Source organism: Thermobia domestica, chromosome 9 (genome assembly GCF_964235325.1).
Source record: "Thermobia domestica chromosome 9, izTheDome1.hap1.1, whole genome shotgun sequence".
NCBI classification, from domain to species: domain Eukaryota; kingdom Metazoa; phylum Arthropoda; class Insecta; order Zygentoma; family Lepismatidae; genus Thermobia; species Thermobia domestica.
The window spans coordinates 40,183,346-40,210,049 of NC_137462.1; the positions used below are offsets into that span (position 1 = coordinate 40,183,346).

General features: G+C 36.3%; 1 protein-coding gene across 1 annotated transcript in view; it reads left to right on the forward strand.

The window, feature by feature from the left end:
* LOC145660795 (putative fatty acyl-CoA reductase CG5065) overlaps positions 1–22,738 on the forward strand; it is a 75,583-nt gene extending 52,845 nt beyond the window's left edge. Inside the window, exons 4-6 of the mRNA XM_081726204.1 lie at positions 3,124–3,233; positions 14,951–15,137; positions 22,591–22,738. Of these exons, the coding sequence (XP_081582330.1) occupies positions 3,124–3,233; positions 14,951–15,137; positions 22,591–22,738 (445 nt within the window). The remainder of the gene's footprint in view (positions 1–3,123; positions 3,234–14,950; positions 15,138–22,590) is intronic.
* Positions 22,739–26,704: the final 3,966 nt, after the last annotated feature.

Genomic DNA, 26,704 nt, shown 5'->3' on the forward strand with positions numbered 1-26,704 from the left:
GTCTAATATTGTTAGGGTCATCAAGTTTAGGAGGCTCAGGGGGCAGGTCATGTAGCCAGTATGGAAGAAAGTAAAAACACTTTCAAAATCTTAACTGGAAGAGCAACCGGAAAACGACCATTAGGAAGACCTAGGCCCAGATGGGAGGGCAATATTAAGATGGATCTCAAAGAATTAGGAACACACAGTAGAAACTTGATCCAGTTGGCTAAGGATAGAAGTCAGTGGAGAGCTTATGTAAATTTCACCTCTGGGTTTCATAGGTTATAGAGTTAGTTAGTTAGTGGGACACAATATAAAAGGGCCCATGCACTATCAGTTTAATTAAAGAAGAACACGATCGTGACGTCTGGAGGAAGTACTGTGTGAACTGAAGGAGTTCATTTAGTTCAGTCCGTTCTTCATGAGGTTATTTGGATTGAAGAACGGTTATTTTGAATTACACAAACTACGATAACTGTTCTGTTAACTGAAGGAAACGAACAGTTCTCTCTTTTCAGGTCTTGCCGTCATTGTGGCTAGTAAAGAGAGAGGAATTGCTGGCTTTTATTGAAGCCTACCGTGCTTATCCCGAACTTTCGGACAAGCAACATGTGCACTATGCGAATAGGTATAAAAGAGGGATGGTGTATGACTTGTTATTTACAAAATTAAAAGAGCTGAAACCTCAGTCGACTCGCGATACTGTTATTTAAAAAATGAACAAACTACGGTCGGCATTTAGGAAGGAACTGCGGAAAGGTAAGGGATTCTAGAAATTGGGGACTGGAGGTGAGGAAGTGTACTTTCCAAAGCTTTGATATATCAAGGAACTTATGCTTCTAATTGTCCAGGAAACTGCTCAGCCTAGAATGTCCACTGCAACAGAACATCTGGTGAAACTGAACTGAAGAAAGTGAAGGAAGGACTGAAGTCGATTAACTGACAGTACTCTACACACTATCAGTTTAGTTCATTTTACGATCGGTTAAGTCAGTTTTTAGCTCAGTTGGCTGATTAGTTAAAACTGAGAGTGTATGAGGCCCTTAAAGTACTAATTAAGATGACAAAGAGAAGGTTTCCGACATATTGGAATCAAAGTTATAAGGAACCAGTGTAGATTCTAGTCACGTACAGAGGTTTTAAGAAGAAAATAACATCATTGACAATTCTAGAAACCTGGAAGTCACAATTATTTGAAATACGGAGACGTGTCAAGAAATAAAGCTAGAGTTGGAATGGAAAATAAGCCGCTAGAAGGAAGAAAATCATTTTACGTTCATGCTAATGATACAAAGTCACCTTATTTCCTCATGGTTTTAAATATACTTATCACGATTTCTTGCATAAATCTAGAAGTATAAAAAGTATGTGACATACAGTACATACGGCTAGGGAAAAGGGTTAACTTGGATGAACGTAAGAAAGGCCCAGGTTTGCTTCCAGGATAAGTTTCTCATATGGTTTGGATCTCACCTCAAATTGAACACCCGTACTTCATATTTCCTAGTCGCTAATCGTACACTAAATTTCAGCCGAACAACACAGAGCCACGCGATAAAGGGTGAAGTGTTCCGAAAAAAGGAACGACACAAAAATTCCAAGAAATGTTACAAAAAAGTAGTTGTAGGAATTTATATTATTCAAAGCTATACGTACGGCATCTGTAGATCAAAGATGATAATATATTGCTACAATGAAGCGGTGTGGGTATACCTTTCCAATTGCATCAATACAAAAGTCATCATGTACAGTATCAGTGGATAACTGAAGATTCACAGAACGAAGAAAAACATCAAAATCAGCACCTACTGTTACCAGCAGAAGATTTTGAGGCCGAATTCTGAGATTGTAAGAGCTACCAGAAATTTATGGAAACGAGATGAACATAGTACGCATATATCAAGAAATTGTCCCTCATATTATACTAGCATATGAAGGAGGCTACTCTAAAACAGGGCATATATTTTGAATAAGATAACAGGAGTGTCTCCATTTGCAAGTGCAATATACGTGTTTGTGAATTTGGACTGTTTTAAAAGACTTTGGGCAACAAGCGTGTGATAACTGTCAGGGGACTATGAAAAGCTGTGAAAGAGGAAGGGAAAATTCATGTTGTAGTTCCGGAATGGAGCATCCTGTAATAAAAGTCATGTTGCCAGGCCTTTTGAACAAACAAATCCCATCTTTCGTGTGTGCCATTATAGTCTTTAGTATATGATTGATAACTGCAATTTGATCACATATACGCAAAACAACCTCTGCATTTATGTACATAACGCTTGGGACGTGATTCTACTCGTAGAAACAAGAAAAAGTTCCCCAGTAAAAAGTTCCCCAGAATTATTTTGTTTTACAAATATAACTCCAAAGCTATTGCCATACAGCAGAGGTGAAAGGTTATCGTCTGAAACGTATACTCTGCTATATGTAGAAATGCATGATTCAATGTATTTTAAAGTCGACCCATGGTATTCCTCCAGGTGAAATAAACAATCCTTAAATATTCTGTTTCGAAATGAGGATCTAATTCCTGACACGTTGAACAACGTTCCAGTGAACAATAAATTTCTTGGCAGGATATTGAAGTCTCGAAAAGAATAAGTATGGCGAAGGACATTTTTTGTCAAGTTCCGTATGGTTGCATAACTACAGCGGAGAATCAATATAGCAGATAAAATAAATTTAAATACAGTTCAACGTTTACGTAGTGGGGTGAAGACAGAAGTTAATGAAAGTCCATGAGTGTAGAATTATTTCTGAAGTGGAAATATGGAAAATAACGGGAGTACCCTACCTAAAACAAAATAGCGGCATTTTATCCATTAGAAACGCATACATTAAAGATTTAGTTTTATTTTTAGAAAATGTTCAATTCGTCTATTATTATGCCAGTATGTTACTGATGGAAGATGAATTTAATGTCCAGTTTCAAATGTCCCGCAACGTTCATAATACATACCTGACAATAATAATAACGTCCCTCCCTCAAATTATTAATTAATGACTAATACATTTGAATTATTCTGTACAAGATATACCTTCCTAGAAAAATAATATCAGAAATATATTGTGTATCTATCTGTAATATATTGTGTATTGTATATCTGTAATATATTGTGTTCCATTCAATTATTTTTCCAGGCTGCTAGTTGGTGGGCAAAATGCCTATAATTTTTCTAAATGTATAGCAGAACATGTTGTTCACTCATACTCAAAGATTCTTCCGGTTTCAATCTTTAGACCTTCTATCGGTAAGTATGTTACATTAAGTATATATTAAACTATGTCTGTTCAAACTTTAATACATGAAAAATAAAAGCATAGAATATGATATTCCAATGTTACTTTTAACAATTATCCGCCTTATGCAGAGTCGTTTTGACGTACGACTAGTATCATACTAAAGACTTGACTACTGCAGCAAACATATGTTAGTCGAACCCTTTAGTATGGCACTAATCACACGTCAGAACGTCTTTGCATAAGGCCCTATGTGTTTAGTCATTAGCATAGTGAACAAAAGATTGGTTATGGTGCACAGAACGTGTCTAATAGGGAAACTGTGTTCTAGATTTCCACCAGATTCTGTTTCAGGTCTGTCCCTTCGCATTTCATAAAAATATCTTAATTCCAGCAAAGTAGAAGGGTGCCTATTTACGCACTTCACTCACTGTTCCAAATATTTCCACAGATTTTAATTGAATTTCACCATGAACTCGAAAATAAGAGAATGCAGTCCATGTGCAAACACTTTCTAAAGTACGACACGACAGTTGTGACTTGGAACATGGAAATATTAACTGTACATTCATAATGAGAGCAAATTGTTTGAAAAAAATGAAAAAACTGCTCACTGACCAAACTCAGCTAAACATTGCACTCTTTCATATTCGACTTTGTCAATAACCTCATGTCATAGTAGAACAAAACGCCCATAGCATTCGCCCCTACTGAACTTGTTACAGCTTGACATAACACCTCATCATTATAGAGGTGAATTTGCATTTTTATTTGAATGTTGATCCACTCGACGCGTGCTGTCATTGAAATGCAGACAACGCGCAATTCGCTTGACCAAACTATAGATTTCCAGTTCATGTAAGCTGACTATCTGCCATCTTGAGCTGTGATCTGCAACTTTATGCATAGCCTCATTTGTGACAAACTTCTCCAAATGTTAATTTCATCAAATTCCTTTCAGAGTGTATGAATGTATAGCCACCAGCAAAAGTATCTCCCTCTAACTGCTCTAATTCCATTACTTGGGGTCCAAATAATTTGCAGTTTGTAGAACGCCTGAACAGATGCAACCCAACTTACATGTAACATTTCTTCGCACTGACAGCACACTGACTGAGTGATGTATTTATGCAAGTAAAATTGTAAATAGATGACACACGAAACATTTCTCCATTATGAGATGAATCTCTATGGTACAGAGCATGTTTTCCAATGAACAATGTATATTAGTTTCAATATTGCTGTGTATGTAAGGTATTATTTCATTATATATTATATGTTTAAAGAAATGAAAACACTGACCACGAATGAATCAGAAAATGCTTGAAAGTAGATGAAAATATCAAATCTAGAACAACTGCTGGAAATAAGTTTGTAAATGATTGCCTCCATTGACAAAACTTCTCCAATTCTTCTCATTCCAACATATTTTTTTTCTGGAGAGAAGATTTTGCTTGTCACACTGGTTATACATTGAAATTGAAATTAAAACATTTGAAAAAGCTTCAACCTGGCCGGGATTTGAAACCGGGTCCGCCGAATAGAAGTTCAATGCGCTAACTATTTACCTACTGCGTTACTTCAGCTTTCACTCAAACTTTTAGCTAGTTAAAATTGTTACATCTAAGAAAATAAACAAGATACAAATGCTCGTATAAGGAGACGTTTTTCATGTGAGTGTCGCAATGACTTACTCGAGATTTCTTTCTTTAACTCAAAAACAAGTGATATAGACCTTTGTTAACAAGGAAAATATCACAAAACGTTGTTCAAGTTAAGACTGCCTCATCGTTCTTAACGATGGTCCCGATTTACATTACTATTCTTGCTCACTTTAACTTCTAATTTACGAAGAAGAAAAGACGGCAAACGTTATATTCTCATTCCCTGAATTCTATCAGCACGTGTCAAAAATTCTGTTTTTTCTTACTACTAACTCTGTTCTGCATTCGTAACTACTGGTTTAGTTTCTTTGTATGAGGAATTCGTGGCAGATTACTGACAATTAAAGTGAAGCCCATCGGGGGTTCGAACCTCTCTGAAGAGCAAGTTCTGAATTTTATCTGCCCTCGATATTTCTGTGCTCGTGTCCCTGTCGTGTTTGGAAAAGTCGGAAGGTCTTGAGGTTCCACTGACGAAGAATACCACGTTTGGGGCGCATTTTATTAAAAAGAGAAAAAAAGATTGGCAGAGAATGAAATTTGTATGGCATAGACCTGGTTTCGAATCCCATCGCCCCAACATATTTTATATTATATGAATTTTTTGATTATTCAATTTCAAGTCACTTTGTTGGTAAGGAACATATCTGAAATGCTAAATTGCTTTAAACATTAATATTTCTAGCAGTAGTGGTAGTAGTAGAAGTAGTAGAAACATAAGAAATTGTTGGGAGAAAAAAAGCTTTGTTTTTGATCAGTGGTATTTTTGACCCATACTAACGGTATGCTTTACGTATTCATCAATATTGTTCTCTGAACATGTTACTTCCCAGACAGTACGAATCGATGTTGATACGGCTGATGGCATCTTGTAGTTGTCTTTCGTTGGTCACTGTTCTATTGCGAGTGCACTGAAGAAAGTTGCCTCAAGACTAAGCACGAGAGAAATTGAATTTTTTCCATGATACCTTATGTTCGAAGTACCAATATTTAAAATGATAAAACTTTTCTTTAATTATCCAACAGTAATCGAACCAAGGACCACCGGGATGTGATCCCAACGCTTATCCCCCTACTCTATGACATCGCTGTTAATTAAGTGATGATAAACTTGGCATAAGTGACTTAAGCAAATTGCATACTTTTACAATTCCAATGTTGTCAAGTTCATATTTCGGTTGTAATAAAATATAAAGTGTTATGTAGAAACAATAGTCAAGAGAATTGAAATCTAAATTGTCAAATTAAATTGTTGAAAATAAATGATACAAGTAGTATTAATCGATGTTGTTGCAGCGTTTAGATATGAGGAAGTTAACGCCCTGCTTGAGCATCGAGACTAAACGTTACGTGAAACTACAGTTTAAACATATCTCTTCGGAATTTAAATGAAATGAAATCTTTAAGTTTTTAGTATCACGGTCATGCCAGCTAGGCTAAAGGAGACGGTTATATGTAACTCTTCTGGCATTTCTCTATATTCTTTGACGATCCATTAATATAGATTGCAGATTGTCGAGTTCAACATTACATCAGTCTACTCGATATTGGAGAAATCAAAATGTTTAACCGTTAGCCCGCGAACACGTGATGTCTGCCCCGCGCACTCAAACATACCTTTTATTAATATTCTGATTATTACGTTATTTTGTATGAAAGTTTTGTTTTTGTGTAATGTAGAAGGAGAAAAATGATAATGTAAGCAACCTAAAACTCAAGGTATCCCGTATCAAAAGCGTCGGTGGACCAGCGAAGGGCAACTAGCGATCTTCCGAAAAAATTGGATGCCCTGTAGCGACGATATGCTGTGGCCCCACTTTCGTTTTGAAGATTACACCACTAACGTTCTACCAGCGGTAGAGGCGCGATGAAACGCCAAAAACCACAAAATTACTCTCCCAAATATGTTAAATCGCCTATATGCGTGATTTGTTTACATTAAAGTGAGTCTCAGATAACACTACGTATGAATGGAGGGAAAGCTTGTTGTTGCCGCCAAAATGCGTTCTCAAAGTAAGTTACGTTCCTTTTATTTGATACGTAAAGCGTTTCGTGACAAAATAGTATATTTTCAAAGACTAAAAGCGCACTGAGTAAAAAGGTGGAGAACACATTTTGGTTACCCATCGTATTTCCACGTAATAATAAGATTTTAACTACGGTTACTGGTGTAACCAGTAGATGAAAATCCACTATTACAAACATAAAAGAAATCCTTATTTTGAAAGATGAATTATGCTCTTCCATAAAATTTAAGTTGAAAATATGAAAGCTTGCCAAATATATCTTTTTGCTGGTTTTGGATATAACATACAGTGTCATTAGTGTTACCCTTCAGAGTTGTTAGGCTGGCGTATAGGCAGGGGGCTACGGAGTCTGCCCCTATTTTTTGTTTTAATCGCACAAGAATTCTTGTGTTTAACCATTAGGCACCTATAGCTCTGGCCAGGTTATTGAAGGGCTAGAATTTTGGAAGTACTTTTACTAAGGTGCCATTACAGTATCCGCCTAAACAAAATAAGGAGAAACCCTATGAAGGCTGTCAGGATGGTTGGACATGTGTTTCAAAGCCATTTGTGTATGTGTTAACTGATCTGAATTTAGTACGAGTGGAGAAGCATGTAGACGTGCTAAATAGTAATTTATAATCGATCGTACCCTTTAGAGATTCCAGCTTGCGGAGTACTCTTTTGATCATACTATTAAGTACATTTTTGTTCTAAGAGGTATACATTTTTGACTGGCAGTGTGTTTTGTTGCAGCTGATATTTCGTAACAGTAATATAACAAACCGTGCTGAGCGTAAATTGATAAACAATTTTGTCATATTTTTCAGCCACTGCCCCGTTTATTGTTTCCTGTCTATTAATATTGCAGATGCACGAAATCACAGGTTCAGGTGTGTTAAGGAACTATTTACATTACAGGCCTCAACATCTTTACATATTATTTTTTGGAAAGAGCTGGAGAAACTGTTGTCACAAAAGGCACCATACATATTACTTCAAGCAGATATTTTTGGAGATAGTAATAAAAAATGATTTCTTTGTGTTTTTGTTTCGGAAGAAGATGCATCTGGCTCGGGATCGGACAACCAATACCAGCTTCCGAGGGGAAAGCTGAAAAAACAAAAATGTCTTGAAAAGGAAGAGATTAATGCTGATCTAATGCACCTGATAGTGATGAAGATATTTCAGAATTAACAAGTGATGAATACCAGATTACCGATAGTGATAGTTACAGCAAGAGTGATAGTGAGTTGTCGGAAACTACTTTAAAGAATATTCGCCGATTGTTGTGAAGAAGAAGTTGAATTTTGATCCATTATTTCCGAATACGTTTGTGAAAATCTTCCGGACATGAATGAAGTGCCAACACCCCTTGAATACTTTGAACAATATTTTGGTGATGATTGTTATACTTTAGAAGCCGACATGACTAATATTACAAATATACAAGTGTGTGGAATATCTTTGTATGTTTCACCAGAAGAAGTAAGGCATCTAATATCTGTGGTTTGCGGTACATCTTTTCCACAGTTACATATGTATTAAAGAAAAGGACTTCGTGTACCAAAATTGACAATATAATGACAAGAGAAGGGTTCTTTACACTTCGGAGAAGATTGACGGTAGTAAATGACTCTAAATTTTCAGAAGAGGTAAAACAGATACATTTTGGAAGGTGTGGCCCATGGTTGAAATCAGCAAACATGAAGAACAGCCTCAACGTCGTTCTTTCACGCTGCCATTGCGCGAAGTGGATGAGAGACTTTGAGGATGTCACATTCCAGAGTTTGACCAAATGAGAAACTCTAACAATAGATCTCGCATGCCCAAATGTAAAAGTAGAATAAGAAACACTGCATGGAGCGTTGTGTATTTTTGTGTTGAACAAAAAAGGAAAACTGTTTCAAAAAGTTTCACACATTCAAAAACATTGACAATTATTTTAAAAAACTTTCAATGCCGATTGTTTCATGTATCATAAAACGTTACCTTTCTATCAAATTAGAAATTCACTGTATCTAATATCTAATATAAATAAAATAAAGAGTTTGTTTGTTTGTTTATCTGTCTGCTTGTGTGCGGCCTGGGGATCAGACGAGTGGACCGAGAGTTGCCAAATTTTGCTCAGGTGTACCTTGGTCCAGGCTCCAGACCAAGACGAAGTTTTTTTTAAAAAAAATTCGAACCAGGTGGTCTCAGGGGGGCGTTTACCGGGACTGGCCTGGGGACTATACAAGTTGATCGAGAGTGACCTAAATTTGGTCACGGATACCTTCGTTCAGACCCCAGACCAAGGCGATGGGTTATTATCAAAATCCTAGCCAGGGGGCTGGGGGGAAGCGTTTAATGAAACATACAAAACTAATCCAAAATGACCGATATTAGTGTCAAATCCATAGCTTTGGCGATCGCTGAGATCAATGGTGACACTTCCATTAGCGATGTATTGTATAACAATAAAATACTACACTCTTTTCAATTAAGAATCAGTATTCATACTGATCTATTTGTAAGTATGCGTATGTTTCATATACATTTAATACTAATGGTTCTTAGAGCAACCACAGCTGTTCATTCACATGTTGAAAGTAACGATAAAAATAAACTTTGTTACTCTTTAGATATGTTGTACAGGTTTAGTTAAACCCGAAATTTAGAGATTACAGACAATATTCAATATGCCGGTCTCAGGAGGATACATGAAATAAACGAATACATGTTTTCTATTTTCTGCGGAAAAACGGTTTTAGGAGACAAAAGCCCTCACCCAATATTTGAAAGTTGATGCCCAAAAGGCAAGAAGAAGTGGACCGAAGTTAATGAAATTGTGCACAGATAGTGTAGACGTAAAATAAGGGAATTCGTATTTCGTATTTTCCTAAAAAAAAAAAAAAAAAAAGGTTGCGTGGGGCACGGACTCCTCCAAACCTTCGATCAAGAAATATCAAAAGTGCTACTAACAGTATGTCGGAATTTTGTAAATGACATGGTGAATTGCAACGAAACTTTGTGTAGGAACATTACGCAAAAATAAAGGAAAATATTTTTTATTTATGCTGAAAAGCGGTCTTAGTGGCAAGAGCCCCCACCCAATATTTGAAAGTTGACGCTCGAAAGGCAAGAAGAAATGAACGGAAGTGAATGAAATTGTGCACAGATATTGCAGATGTAAAATCAGGAAATAGTGTTTCCTATTATCCTGAAAAAAGAAAAACGGTTAGGTGGGGCACAGATCTTTCCAAACTGTTGATTACAAAATATCAAAAGTGCAAATAAGTATACGTCAGAAATTCCTAAATGATATGGAAAATAGCAAGGGAACTCTGTTTATAGAAAATACTAAGAAATAAAAAAAGCACGTGCTTTTAACTTCTGTGAAAAATCAATGTTGGGGCCAAGGGCTCCTCCGAAAAAACGAAATATGTCCGTAGTAGCACAGGATGCAAGCAGTGGACCAAATGAATGGAATTTTTTGTGGGTATTCCATATTTAAAATAAGGCAATTCGTGTTTCCCAAGTGTCGCCTTCGGATTTGCTTCAAATTTGTCGCATCAACAGAAAAAAGAAAATAAATCAACATGTGCTTTTGTCTATGTGGAAAAACATTTTAAGAGTTAAAGACGCCTACCGAAATAGTATAACATACGATTAAGTTTTTGTGCTTAAAGTTGACATGCGAAATTTGAAGCAAATCGGGTGGAGACAATTGTGAAACATGTATTACTTATTTTATATATACAATATATATGCACAATTTCATTCGCTCCGGCCCACTCTTTCCTGCTTTTCTACGGTTATATTTATTCTTTCGAAGGGGACCTTGGTTCCAACAGTTTTCCCGCACAAACAAACAAACAAAAGTACTTGTTCGCTTATTTTTTGTGTATTGTTTATAAACACAGTTTCGTTGCAATCCTCCATGTTATTTAGTCACTTCTCACATACTGTTATTAGCTATTTCTATAATTTTCGCGGCGTTTCTTTAGAGACATTGGAAATTCAGATTGATACTTCAACAAATAGGGTAATTCCTTCTAATCCATATCTACCTACCGATTTTCTGAATTGCTGCGCTATTTCTCAGCTCAAATTGTTCCACATTTGTTTTACTGTTTCGGAGCAACAATAAGACAGCAGTGTCCTACTCTAAAACTAGAACAAAAGAATAATTAGATATGACCTATGTATTCATATATGTGTAAAACTGAACGAACATCTATGTTTATTGAAACCGGATGTAGTCGATGAGTTGTTTGCCAAACAACCGACTGATATCTACATAGAAACATTTGTCAGCTTGTGTTGCAGTAGGACATGTGTCTGAATATCTACGAGGACTTGTTCTGAACTGCATGCAAACAGAGTGTATCAATATGCGTTTCGTGCATGCCTGTCACCCTTCGTGATGACATTTCTGCAGCTCTTGCGTTCCTTCCCCGCCATTCTCCAACGTGCATTGGTCTTTCTTCTTTTGTATTTGCAAATATAATTGTCTTTGTAATGTAAAGGATTGATTTTTTCGTAATTTTTATATTCAATTAAATGACTCGTAAAAAATTATCTGTCTGATGTATCGATGATAAATTAGACATCTAAAATAAACATAAAAGAGTTCCACACATTGCTAACGAGGAAGGAAACTTGCATTATGTTTTAGATGTGACAGATGTTGAATATTTTACAAATTCACATGTTAAAAACTAAATACAACTTATAATGATTGTAAGCATTACAAACTAAATATTATTTTGGCAGGCTGAAACATTACTGGATTAATCTAATCCGATCTAACTTCCTTACTGTTAGTTCGGAATGTTAACACAATGGGTCTCTGTGTACATTTTTATCCACTGTAGTTATACGACCTGAGTGTGTGATCGAATGTAAAAGGAAAAGCTCATTGTCATTCTGTCTAAGAATTTGGGAGTTGCATCTGTATTCCGCAGTCATGAGTGTTCCAAAACGTCGAAAGGTTTGTGCGTATAGTTTGAGTGGTCAAGTAGTCAAGAGTTAAGAAATTGACGAAAACGGTTTTGCAGATGTTAATAATGATGAAGGTGAAGAAAATTTGCCACCGACTGCAGTTCTCTGAGACATAAGTTAGTGAAAGTGTCCAAGGACGCCCATGTTGTGGTTTTCAAGGAGGAGCAAGTATAGGCGACGTTTCAAAAATAGTTTCAAATTTTGCTGTAACTAATATAAAATTCTATTGGATTTTCGATATTCTGAAGTACAATTTCCTCTAGGGGGCGCCCCACTTTGCCTTTCCTAATGGGCGCCCTTGAAAGTGGCCAGAAGAAATAGCAGAGAGCTCGTAACATCAGGCATCACTGACACCTGTTGATGATCATGATATTGAACATGGTATTGGAGGAAAGATTATGTAGCAAAAGGTAATTTCGAATAGAAAAATTCCGTTTTTACTTTTAATATTCGCATGGGTGCTCATAATATTGCACTTAGTCTCCCAAAGCCTAGAAGATGAGGCAACAATTATTTTCTAGTGCAAGAGTTAGAGACTTGTATGTTGAAGATAAAGGAAACGGGTGAATTGTTCATTTCTTGCTTAACACCTAAATTTTATAGTTTTGGTCGTTTATTGCTTCGGAAAAAGAAAAAAAACCTAAAAACTAAACAATTTTGTTGTTTTTCTCACACAAACACTTTGAATTAAATATCTTTTCTAAATTTTGTGTAAAAATGTTAAAATTATTCATAAATACAATAATTTCTAGAAACAGTGAGACAAATATTAACAAAGTTAGGCTATATAATAAAATAACACTAAATTAACTCTAGTAATTCCTCCCGCTAATATTCCTGACAAAAAATCGAGCGACTACTGAAACTAAATGTATGACCTTTGGAAACCAAGGGTTCAATGCTGTTTCACAAAACTCTCTACTGACGTCTATCCTTAGGAAACTCAATCCAGTTTCTACTTGGTATTCCTAGTTCTGCGAGATTCATCTTAATATTGTCCTCCCATTTGCGCTTAGGTCTTTCTAATGGCCGTTTTTTCAGTTAACACTTTGAAAACGTTTCTACTTTCTTCCATCCTGATTAATGACCTGCCCACCTAAACCTCCTAGACTTTATGACACTAACAATGTTTGGCTAAACGTACAGATTATGTAGTTCCTCGGTTTGAAGTTTCCGCCATTCTCCGTTCCCGTTCCTCTTGGGTCGGAACATTCGCTTGAGGATCTTGTTCTCAAATACTTTCAGTCTATGTTCTTCTCTCAAAGTAAACGAACCAGGTTTCGCAACCATACAACACAACAGGAATGATTGTCATTTTATATATTTTAAGCTTCACATTCCTCGACAGAATTCGCGACGACAAGACATTTTGAACTTAATAATAACACGAATTACCTGCTTTTAGTCGACATTTAATTTCTTCGTCAATATCGTTTTCGTCTCTTAACCGAGCGAGTACTTCAGAGTTAATATGTTTAGAAATGGTCAAAATCTTGATCAGACTAGTTATTGCTTTAAAATTAAGAAAGTAATAACATTCTTAAATCTTTGCTTCAGAAGACATACATATATGCTGCATTGTACAGAGCTTAGTCAAGGACAGATTAATAAAATAGGATTAACCCTTTTAGGATCTCCAGTTTTTTTTTTTTTTTTTTTTGTAAATTTTAGACTTTCACTCAAACAAGTACTGCTTCCCTCACCATTTATCGTAGGATCATGGTTCCCACGTCGTTTTTCAGGATTGATCATACTTTCCAATGGGATATCACTCGCTTGTACGTATCACATACCCGAAAGGGGATAATCGAAAAAAAACGAGGGATTTTGTAAAATATCGAAATTTTTGTGCCCCTCTGGCGGGCTGGGTTCACATAGGGATTTGAATTTATCCTACATTACGTTGTTATGTACATAATACGTATGGAAAATTTCAATTTTTTATCTTGAGAACAAACGTCGGAAATTTTGTTGAAAATCTAATTTCAGGCTCTCTCTCTCTATATATATATATATACAACATATATATACATATTATACATACATATTACATATACATATTATATATACATATTATACATATATATACATATTATACATATATATACATATTATAAAAATCCACTGCGTCATTACTGTTTGGCCTAGAGTTATGGTTTAAACGTCCGTTTTCCCATATAACGAGCCCTTTCGAACGGTTCTACTCACATGTTCGTATCATGTACCTAAAGCGGAAAAATTGGGAGAAAACCGAAAATTTTTCTGAAAAAATCATCCCTCGGAACACTTGTGCCCGTCGGGCCCGGCCCCAGTTTCACGTAAGGATCTCAGAAAAATTTGACAAGTACACAAAGTAATACACAATTCGTACGCAAAGTTCCAATCTCATAACGTGGAACGGAAAGGCATGAAGAAATTTTGAAATTTGCCTTTTAAAAAAGTAAAAAAGTCACGCTCCTTCGCTCCGGCTTGGCGCGCCAAATTGACCATCCGGTTCCAGAACGCATCTGTGTTGTTCTTTGTTCCATCCGTGACTTGCCTAATATAAAAACAGTCTTAAATACCTGTTTTAGAACGTAAATAAACGGTCAAAAACGATACTACGGCATAGTAACAAAAGTTACCAAAAATCCTAAATGGGTTAATACTACGAATGTCCGTAAGCAGAGAAAGCACAGTTAGAACATTTTGACAATCCTAAAAAAGGCAGAAAACTTTCAATATTGAAATTGGAGGAGAACATGGTAAATAGTATTTCATTTTTATATTAATTCTGGGCATGGCTGGAGTAAACTGAATGGTTTTAATACTAATACGTATATGGAGAAGAGTTGGATATTTACACCCCCTCTTACTTTGGAAGAAGAGAAATTATATTAGAGTACTTTTCTTTTATTTGGAGATGCTGAGTTTTCACGTTTGATATTATGAGGACTTTTCTAGTTTGGTGAAACTGGCGTACTAGTGAAACAAAGACGATTATGTAGTTGATAACCATGACTGATGATAAATATTATAGTAAGCGACGTAAAGTCTTGAACTTTAGTAATTTATAGAATATTTTTTTTATTACAGTTGGACCATCCTGGAAGGATCCTTTTCCTGGATGGATTAACAACTTTAATGCAGCAACAGGACCACTAGCGGCTGGTTTTACCGGAATGTCGCGTGTACAACTTATAGATCGACAAAAGGAGGCTGACATTGTACCAGTGGATCTTACTGTTAATTGTATCATTGCAATTGCCTGGGATCTTTCCAGGTAAGGTCACTAGCAATTGAACGTCAGTAAAAAGATCTAAATATGTCCTTTTTAAATATGTTTTTTAAAGAAACATAAATTCCAACATTTTGAAAAGAACCACATTATTACATAAATAAAGGATTGTTGATTAGCATAAAATATGAAATATCATATCATTTTATCTTACCGTCTGAATTAATATGATATTAAATAAACATCTATAAAGGGAAGCACGTTATTTAAACAATTGCGTTTTATATAAATTACAGAAAAGGGAGACACGCCTTAAGTTAGAATAGAGAATGTGGAAGTTATGGTACCAAAAAATCATTCGCTGTGTTTTTCACTGATATATTCAACACCTGATATGCTGGGTAATCATCACACTTCAAGATTAAATGTGTAAGATAAGAAGGCTTGCTAACAGGGTGATCTACAGTGAACACAGAAAAGCGATTTTTTTCACAGATATCTAAATGACCTCTCTGTATTAAGAATTCAGTAAGAGAAATGCTGCAAAGGGAGGTAAATACATAAATGGCTATCAGGGAAGTGAGTGGCAAACCGTCGCTAAGAATTAGCTTCCTGGTGTTTCCAAAAATTTATATTATATGACGGTCACGAACTCAGTTTGGATTATGCCATACAGACTGCGGTATATCTCCGGATCTTGTGACAATCAACACTGGAGGTTTGAGTTCATAGTAAAGCTAAATTAGATTGGCTTCTATAAAGGGTTAAAATTGATGAAATATAAAGAAGAAATTGTGATCGGGTGAGGAAAAGAAAGCATCATAAATGGTTATAAACGACAAATGAGCGCAAAGCATTACGACGGGAAACGGTCAATACAGTAATAGCCCCTAGCAGCCCCAGTCCCCAATAGCACGATCACAGGTGTACCAAGGTATCCTACATATTGTTCACCATGTCAGATTATGAAGTTTCGACACATCTGAAAACGTTAATGATGAACAGGAACTAACAAACACGACAAAGTACAGGGAAATCCTTGCCCTTGTATAAATTCGTTAAAGCCGATTTCACTCTCGTGGCAGGTGATCTTCTGATCTGAAATATGATGAGGCAAATAACACTTATTCGTGATTTGAGACATACATCCCAAGAAGTGGCACGAAACATGTGTACAATGAAAGGGGGACCATACAATAAGTTTTGATACAGTAAAGGTATGGGTCAAGAAATTAAATAAACATGATTATGACTTGCCAGAAAAAGAACAACAGACTTTCGAAGGAAGATCTTCCACTTGCAACAAAGAAACTGTACGCCAAGTTATCGATGAAAATCTGAGCACCACCACCCATATGTTCCTTGCCTATTTAGGGCCCTCAAATTTCATCATACACAGGATACTGGCCACGTTGACAAAGTGTACAGATGACGTCGAATTATCCCCAATGATCAAACTCCTCCACAGATCCAACGAAGTATTTAAGTGTGTAAAGTACTGTTGAACCATCCTGTGGATCATCGGCTCTATTTGAATGCATACTCATGTTTAGTGTATGGTTGAGTTTTGGAGGTTTCGTGTACTGGTAACTTGTTTCGCATAATCGTGCTGTTAACACTAAGCATTACTTTGAGCAACTCAACGAACATATCAAGTTTATTACAAATGCACCCACATTAATTAAATCTCAAACGTCTATTGGTGTAGCAGAATAGTGCTTCCTGTCATAGGTTTTGTGTAACCGAAGAAAAATTCCGGAACTCAAGATGTTGAATTGTTACCATATCTAAAGTGTAGTCCTTAATTAGCACCTTCAAACTATCCCTTGTTCCATCTACCCTCTTATGTCAACTCCCTTCTCCGTGTTGAGAGTTCACTGCTTAAAGAAGGAAACTGCAGGGTTATAATTCTTATATAGAAATAGGAAAATAGTTTCTCGTGGACATCGTTCTTATCCACAAAACTTAACAAAAAATACTAAATTGATGGTAAATCGAATATGTGCGAATTCCTCGACTGAGTCACTCAGTGTGATTTCTTTACCAATTTAAGATGGTTGTACTGATTTTAAATGTTCATGCAATATATTCAATCTATTTGTGTTATAGACAATGTTTTCCGGTACTAGACGTTAAGTTCCTTAGGTACGTATGCAAGACAAATACCACGGCTAATTAGTAGAGAACTGTCAGAAGTACATTTTGGCAAAAAGTTGCTTTTTAAAATATTCTAGTGTGAAGCAATGGAACTCAACGTACCAACATTTTCTTCCTTCATTTGGCTTTCGTGTTGGGAAGATAAAATAGGAAATGTAAAATAATAATTTTATGCTATAATTTTATTATACTCAATCACACAACCAGAAAGATATTATCTTATCAAACTATGATCTTCACGATCTATGAAGAAAATAGGAAATAAATACAGAAATAAATATTAAACTACAAACTGAACATCGATAATTCGTAAACCAATAACACAAAGGAAAGGAATATATTCAATGATGTTCCCAGGCATTATCTGATACCAAGATACGACAGAACATAAACCCAAGTCCATAACCTATGCTTGAGAGAATAGATTGAGAGATTACGTACTTGGAACTCAATAATTCGGGACCCGTGTAAAATAAAAGTTAAATTGAGCTTGCTTATGCATGAATCAGTTAACGAATAACTACGATTTTTCAGAACCTTTTCCTCACGACTAAAATCGTAACAAGTTAACCCATGTCACTTGTAAATGTTAACATAAGAATATGAATGTCTATTTTTTTTGTCAGAGAAAATCCGTAACTAGAAATCTTGGGTATACATACGTCTATAAATCACTCTTATTAACGTATCAAGATAACATAAAATCATACAACATATTACCTCCAAATTAAACACAACGTAATCAGAACTTAATTTAAAGACATACAATGCTTGCTAATTTTATGCTGCTTACACAACATGTTGAAGTGTGAAAATCATTAGATCCGATGAAAGGAAATTTTCCGTTTTTTTTTTTTGCATAAAATGTATTATTATAAAATTATGAACGAATGATAAATAAACCATCTATACACAGTAATTAACGGGAACTCTAATCAAAGGAACTTACAATTTGTTGCTCATGAGAGTTCATAATAAATTTATCACGATTTGACTGCTCTATTTTAAGAGACCAAGTAGAAGAGATGTTAGGTATATTACACTTAAGACATTTTAACATATGCACATAGTCAATGTATGAGTAATTAGTACTGTCTACTCACATGCTTTGCCAATAGTATATTTATTATGGTCTTTATTAGCGAGGTCAAAGGTCACAGTTGGATAAACTAATATTCTGTTTACCTCCATTTATCGATCGAAATTTAGCTCTACTTTCTAATTATTTGTCAGGTAATTACAATTGCCCTTGTCAGAAGAAACATACTAGTGACCACTCTAGCACATGGACTGTCATGTACTCCAAAATGGATGCTCTATATAGAGAGGCAAAATGTCATAATTGGTGAATGTAAATTCCATACATTTTCAATTGATTTGTTATGGACAAGAACATACACAGCACCTACTGAATAAATTGAGATCAAATCAGATCGTGGAAGCACAAACACACATACAAGAACATTAACGCCGATTTTGGTCACAGTCACTGCATAAACCATATAAATACTGGTGGGTTTTAGAAGTTCGAAATGATGTCCAGGAAGTCTCCGGCTGAGTATGATTGCTTCCAGAATTCAATGTTTTGGCTAGTTCTGTAGTGTTCATTTGTATGGAGGTAGCAGTGAGCCCGAAATATAACAAAATACGAAAATTTGCTTTTCGTTTTCATTTTTGAAGATGCAGGTAGTTTGAAGTTGTAGCAAGTCTGGTTGCTCTTCTAGAAATAGAAAAAACAGACTAAGGTTAAGAATGAGTTTCCAACTTACAAGGGAATCTATCCAACTCCTCGACAAGTGCCGCATTGAAACGATCACAAGTGGACGGACATGTTCCAAGATGAAACATGCTTCGCAAAGTTTTCGAAGAGAAAATGTAATAATCGTTCACCATAGCCCCTAAAATTTATGTACTCTGATCATACAGGCTTTGAATAGGATATCAATTTAATATACTGGAATTTGTTTTCTGATGGAGACAAATGATTCAAACGCAAGATCATAACAGTCGGTGATGATTGTGATCTCTGGTACGTCATTGATGCGAATCAATGTCAAAACAATACGCTATCGTACGCGATCGTAAGTTTCAAACGAAAACGTTTATCCGCAGAGGAAAGGGGCACGCTGAAACCACAACGCAAGGATGGCATACTATGATATTATTATTATTAGTAGTAGCAGTAGGATGATTTGTATTATGAATATTAGTAATAACATTAATAATTAGTGTGATGAGTAATAATAATAATCATAATGAGAAGAAGAAGAAGAAGAAGAAAACAAATGTATTGTTGGGCCCGTTCAATAACGAAAGACTTAGTCCATCTTGATTGTTCCCTAGCATTGATATGATGGGTTTTACATTTATAAAAAAATATACCCCAATCGGAATTTGAAGCTGGGACCTTGTAATCGCTGGCTTGACGCCTCAATCTACACGAACACCAGGTCGGCAAGAAGACAAAGACATAATAATAATAATAATAATAATAATAATAATAATAATAATAATAATAATAATAATAATAATAATAATAATAATAATAATAAGCTAATGCGTGACATTGGGTTTCCTGCTATATATAGCGGACCTGGAGAGCTATCTACAACTTCGTCGGATGAACCAGAAGTGAGCGGAAGAAAGAGGTTGAAGATCAGCCCAAATCATATATTAGGAGTTGTCAGGCGTTTATAAGCACAAATATATGGAAGTTGATCTCATTTGCGGTTGGAAATCTCGGACAGGAAGTGGTCGCAGGTCAACCAGATTCACATAATCTGGGTCCCCAAGCCATAAGAAGTAAGAATATATATAGATCGGCCCAACGTCCTTGTGGTCACTCATAGTCAACATGTACCCGCTGTTAATCTCCGGTACCTGAAGTGAGATCGGAAAACGGATTGTGTTTGGAAGCCTGATCGGACGGATTGTGGACACCTAGCATTTACTTTAACTGACTACAATACAGGTTGTAAACACAGCAGAGATATAAACCATACCTCGTTAAAAGGATGAATAATTAGTAGTTCGTAATGTGTGGAAATTGAGGAAATTTACGTTTTTCCAAAAGGGAAAGTGGGAAATTCTACAAAATTTCTCAAAACAGAAGATAAAAATTGATTTTTTTGATTTTTATTATAACATTGTTGGGAGACGAAAAAAAAAAACAAGGCGAAACCTTTTCTAAAATAATCTTGACACTCTATTCAGTAACTCAGAGAAACTCCCAGAAAATCCCACGTTGGGTTTAGTCAGTATGTTCGCCATATTGGGTAGCCTATTTCCAACGCCAAGAGGTCTCATGGAAACCATAGCATTCACTTTGACTATAATCCAGGTTGTAAACACAGCGGAGTTATAAACTATATAACTCATTGAGAAGATATTTAACTAGTTGTTCGTACTATGTAAAAATTGAAGAAATTTACTTTTTCTCGAAAGGGAAATTCTACATTTTTTCAGAATAAACGTGAAAAATTCATTTTTTTATTACAACATTCTAGAGAGAAGAAACATAAAAAATATACAAAATTATTGGATACACCCTTCTCAATAAAACGTTACAAATACATAATATTAATATCTTCCATAGACTGAGATTATGAAGATTCATATAATGCATTAAATTCTCTCTTAATACATATTACAAGATTTTCCCCTCTGTATCCACTAGCTTTGAGCAAAGTTATCGCTTGGTAACCTCTATAAACCTGAATATTGGCTTTTTTGGAGAAAGGAAGAACGGAAAATTTCCGATAATTTGAGGGAAATTTTAATATATATACGTATTATAAAATTTTAATATATATAAATATATTGATCTTGCATGTAAGAATAGTCGGAACAAATTAACATGTATCCGCCATCATTGATTAATTCTTCTTTAGTCAGAAAGTCAATCCAATTCCCAAGTTGAGACTTTTTCTCGTGGTTGTAATATTGATCAAATTTTTAAATAGGACATACTTATTCGTCCAGTTAGTCATCATCATCCTATGGAAAGCAATAGTAAACCACCATGGGTTTACTTTACTCTAGGACCTTTGGATCAAAGATCTACATTCAGGCAGAACATTACATCACCATCATCATCAATACAGCTAATTACCCTCTAAAATAATAATCTATTTTACTAACACAAGAATTCCTGAAGCTTGCAAAACAAAGCTACTTCAAATTAGACAAAGTATGAAGTTCTGGTGCAGAATTTGGAGTGACCTAACAATTGAACAGGCTTTGATGAAAGCTATGAAAAGTAGTGGTAGCCTCAACCACGGAAAGGAAGATTGCTTCAACTATTGTTACATGAGTTCATTCCATGCCTGCACATTTAAGAATAGTGGAAGCAGTGAAGAAATCCACTGACGTTACCTCCGTTTTTCCTAACAATATATTGATTTGCAAGAGTCTTGTCAAACTCGTGACGCCGAATATGTCTCTGTTTCATCAAATGGCTCCGAGAACATAAACCATTCGAGAGATCATCCCAACTTACATCAATATTTACTGATTTGCTACCTGATGAAAATGTAAATTGTGATAAATCATTAGAAGTTAGACTTGCTGTGATGAAGAAGATTGAGGAAAGCAATTTAGTGAAGTTCATCTGAAACGCAAATCAAGTGTGAAGTCTTGGGGCAGCTTAACAAGATCGGTAACTGTCCGTAATAAAGAAATCTGTTTAAACCCAAACGACTTTCTGCACTGTATGGTATGCACAGTTAGCTCTGAATAACAGTTATCTGAGATCTTCAAATAGACTATCTGCGTATCCTCTCTCCTTATTTGATGAAAGAGGTATAATGAGGTAAGGAAAGGTCTAAAGCGGATCATCGACAATATCCGGTTTGTCCTGAACTTTAACCCAGAAAAAACAAGTAGCGCCTCAAAACAGAATGTCTCCTACTTAGTTAATGGTGGGCATCGCTTGTATTGTGTTGTAAGGCAGTGTCCAGTCACGATCAAAGAAGTACAGTATATCAGCACTATACTGCATATGTTGTTCCGGGAAAACTCTCGTCGGTTTTGATGGAAATAACTAACATATAAGGACAAAAGATGAGGAGTATCTGGGACATGCAGGAAAGCCTTACCACGTAGACATAAAATTAGAAGATAATATTACTTTACCGTAAGGCAGACAGAACTTCTCCTAAATCACAGCAACAAAATAAGATTCAGCCATCTTTTGAGTAAGCATCTCCAGAAATCAGGATGCAAGGTACTCCAGGCCAAGGCAGATGTTGATATGCTGATTGCAGCAACGGCTGTTACAGAGGCCAAGAAGATCTTACAGTTATTTTGAATGGTGGACACAAAGATTTATTACTTCTTCTAGTTACCCTTGCTACACCAGACAATCTCTGAAAATGATGATACCAGGAACGAAGACTTGCCTACACAAGATTCACCATATTGGAACTATTCAAGATGATATAGGTGATTTGAAGGACTTTCTTCTAATAGCATACGGCATCACAGACTGAGATTCAGTTTCGTCAATTTATAGCAAATGAAAAATATCTGCTTACAGAAAGTTAGAGTAATAAGGAACCGAAAGAGAAACCAAATTATTTTTAATAGTTCTCCAGTGTCAGTTGGATCTATGGCTTAAGTTGGTGAATCTTTCTTTCTGTCACTGTATGAGTCAAAAGAGATAGAAGACTTGGACATTTTATGTCAGCAACTATATGTGAAGACGATCGCCAAACAGCCTGTACATTTGCAGTTTAACTTAGCTGTACTTCCTCTTACAACAAGATCCGCTGGTGAGCATTCACTCCGAGTCTTTTATCAAGTGCAGCAACGGCGTGGTGTTAACATGGACGCTAGGGTTTGAAGATAGTCAATAGTTATCTACGTCTCATGCCAACTCCGACGTCCGCTACTCCTGAATACCTACTACGTCTTATCTCTAGTTCCTGCACCGACGACTGTGAAGGAAGTTCTGAGTGCTGGAGAGATATGTTAAAATGCTCAATCATGTGTATGTACTGCGTATGGCATGGACGTACCAACAGGAACATAGAAGATGAAGTGGAAGTGGATGGAGATTTGCTAGTTCCCGAAAAGGATATCGAAGAAGAGACATTCCAAGATGCCAAACATCCTTTTCTGGAATAGATGCAAGTAAAAGTGTTATTTTCAAAACAATCTAACTTTGAAACCTTTACATAATAAATAATTAGTTTTTACGCCTTTTTCTAAAAACTTTTAGGCCCAAATATTACGAATTTTTATACGTTATTAAACACTTTTTTTTTTTTTAAATTTGTATACATGTCAAATTCCTCCGACTAATCTGGCTTCCTAAGAATAATTCATTTTTTCAATAATCTCTCAAATTTTGGGATTTTCCCTTTTCCCCTTCCCTAAAATAGTCAACATCGGGGTTTATAAGCGATATTGAAGCCTTCTCAAATGACTATCTATTGATAACTTCACTGAAAACATGTGGATGCACAGGTGAAAATTTTACAAAATTTGGACAACAGGGAATTTAACATTTAGAAGGTGTTAATATTGTGTATTTGTAACGTTTTACTGAGAAGAGTGTAGGCAAAAATTGGCGATTATCTTATGTTTCTTCTCCCTACAATATCGCAATAAGCATCAAAAAACACTTTTGTTCTGAGGAAGTTTGTGGAATTTTCCTTTTGCCCTCTACGGAAAAATGTAAATGTCCTTAATTTTCACACTACCTAGTAGAAGAACAACTAGTTAAATATCTTTTCAATGAAGTATAGTTTACATCTCTGCTGTGCTTACAATCTCTATTATAGTCAGTTAAAGTGAAAGCTATGGTTTCCACGCAAACTTTTGGCTTTGGAAATAGGCTACATATTATGGCGGTCATACTGACCAAACCCGACGCGGGATTTTCTGGGACTTTCTCTGAGTTAGTGAATAGAGTATCATGATCATTTTACAAAATGTTTTAGCTTTTGTTCTGAATGTCCGGGTTTGAACCAAATTGAAATGTGCTACTAATGGTCGTCGTGCCCGCTAATAAGAATATAAAATATGTAATAGTATGCGCGATATGTACTATTACATGTTTACTACTAATGGTCAGTACACAATACACATGTAATGGTAGGAAATTGTGTGGGAGAAAACTGAGAACCAAGTTCCCGGAATAGCTCTGTGGATAAAACATATTCTAATTACGTAACGTTGAACATCACCGCTTTCGAAATACCTTGCGGAGCAATAAAACAGTTCCAGTGTTCGTACCACTGCTGAATGCGGCCCCGAAGTCCTGCTATGTGAGCAAAGCCAGGACCGTTGGTGATTCGCGTTGTATCTCGACACCGATGTAAAAGCGGCGACCTCTTAGCTTTAGCTGCATTTTCGTGAAAAGGAAGAAGTCTGTAGAAGCTAAACATGGCGAGTAGGGCGGGTGCGGAAACGATAATTATGTTGTGGTTTGGGGGAAACTCACGAACCAGGAGTGATCAATGAATAACATAATTGTTGTTTGGCTGCTTGGTCTCAATTGATGGCAGAATGTCTCACGGATTTCCATACTCTTACACTTGCTTCTTAACAGTGTGTCAAGGTGAAGGAGAGAAAACGTTATTGTTTCAATGATGGAATGATGGCTAGGTGCTGGCAACGTCCTGCATTCACATAATTCGCAAGATACTTCAAGGTCTGGAGAAGCATGCAATCGCGCAGTCGCTCACCTCTCTGAACAGGGGCTATACAACCACGCGGGTGCCCGTAACGCGCAACAATGTTCACATAACGTACAGAGACGTCATTCCTTGACATGCTAATGTGGTGGACGAAGGCAATGCTGCAAGCAAAGGTTTTGAGCGCACTACAAGCAGGTAATAATGACACTGGATTCACAGGAAGGAGCATTGCAGATGTCACGCATAGTAAAATTTATGTCCAATACATTTCGGAACGGAAGAGGCATATCCTGTGCTACGTATCCAGACGCCTTCCACACGTAGCGTAGCATAGGCTGGTATTGTGATGTACATATTTGATTATAGATGAAAGAATGAAGCCTCAAAATAAAGTCGTTCATGCAGTTTGAAGGCAGGGTCCCCACCAAAACGTATATACTCTTCCAGATGACGCGCAAACAGTTTATATTGGCGCAAAAGTATACATGCAGAGGCTGGCAATACTTCGTGCGTTAGGAGGTATGAACATTGTCTTCAAAGTAACGACTCTGTTGCCGAAGGTTTTGGCAGGCAAACTCTTGTCGGTTTGACCAGACCAGGAATCCAGTGACAAAAGGAAGGGTCCTTGTATTTCCGGTTTCAATACCTTACTAATCTAAGGCAATACTAATAAGAGCTTTTTACATTGTACTACTGGCATTGTATTCAAATTCCATATTGGGCGGTTTGCCGCTTTATAGTGTTTCGAAAACTCGTTTGCCAAACTTACCACCCGATTCTTGAAAGCAGATGTACAGTTTCTTTGCAAGGCATTCTGACATCGACAACACCACCTGAATGGTTTAAGAGTGAGTAGTATATGCAACGGATCGTACGAAAACGTTGATTGACTTATCTCCAGTTACTGTTAGTGTTCTATTAGACATGAGTTCGTACTCGAATCTACCAGGTTCGGTATTAAACTTTATGTGGGCATCAATTGAATTGATGTGTACATAGTCCGTAACATCTCGTAAAATCTCCAATGCCTTGGTTCTCACGGTAGTGGAGATTGTAACATTTCGCCTGGCAACCACCCGTGTGATCTTCAGCGATGATATTTTATAATGGCATTTGAAGTAGTGAAGAAAATATGTACTTGCTTTAAGATTGGGGATGCCCATCGCTGTAACGGCTTGTTTGGCCTACGACTTTAAATGTTACGACCCTCCTGAAATTTGGAGTATATAAACTGGCAAATACATGTCCCACCTCCCTCCAAAGAAGTTACAATTCGCTTCACTTTGTTCGGTGTTGTCTTGAACTTTCGGCAGTTGCTGCTATTGATTTCTTTCGCAACTTTCACATTCCCATAAACGTTATGCCTAATTATCTCAGGAAAAAAATCGTGAATGTTTTTCTGTTTCACTCTTGCAGAGGATGGCTCATATGGACTAGCACTGGATTCCATTTATACCGGCAAATCCGACATTTCACTTTCTTCTGCTATGCCCGACGTTCCATCACTTGCCTTGTTTTTATCACTATCAATATCGCTATCATGCAATAATGTATGTCTTTCCACACATAATAGTGCCTCCTTCAACATGCTGCTCGAACAGGTTTAACAACTCTTGTGCACACGTTTTCAATGTACGTTCTAGCCGCCACATGTTTTGTGTATTTCGCGTAACCTATGTCAATATTATTTGTAGCACAGCAAATGGATTATAAGCCATAGCGCTAATCTCACCTTATTAGCGATGGAACAGGCACAGGCTCTGTATTGTTCTACTTCCAGCAACAGTCACTGCCATACAGCACGAACGCATT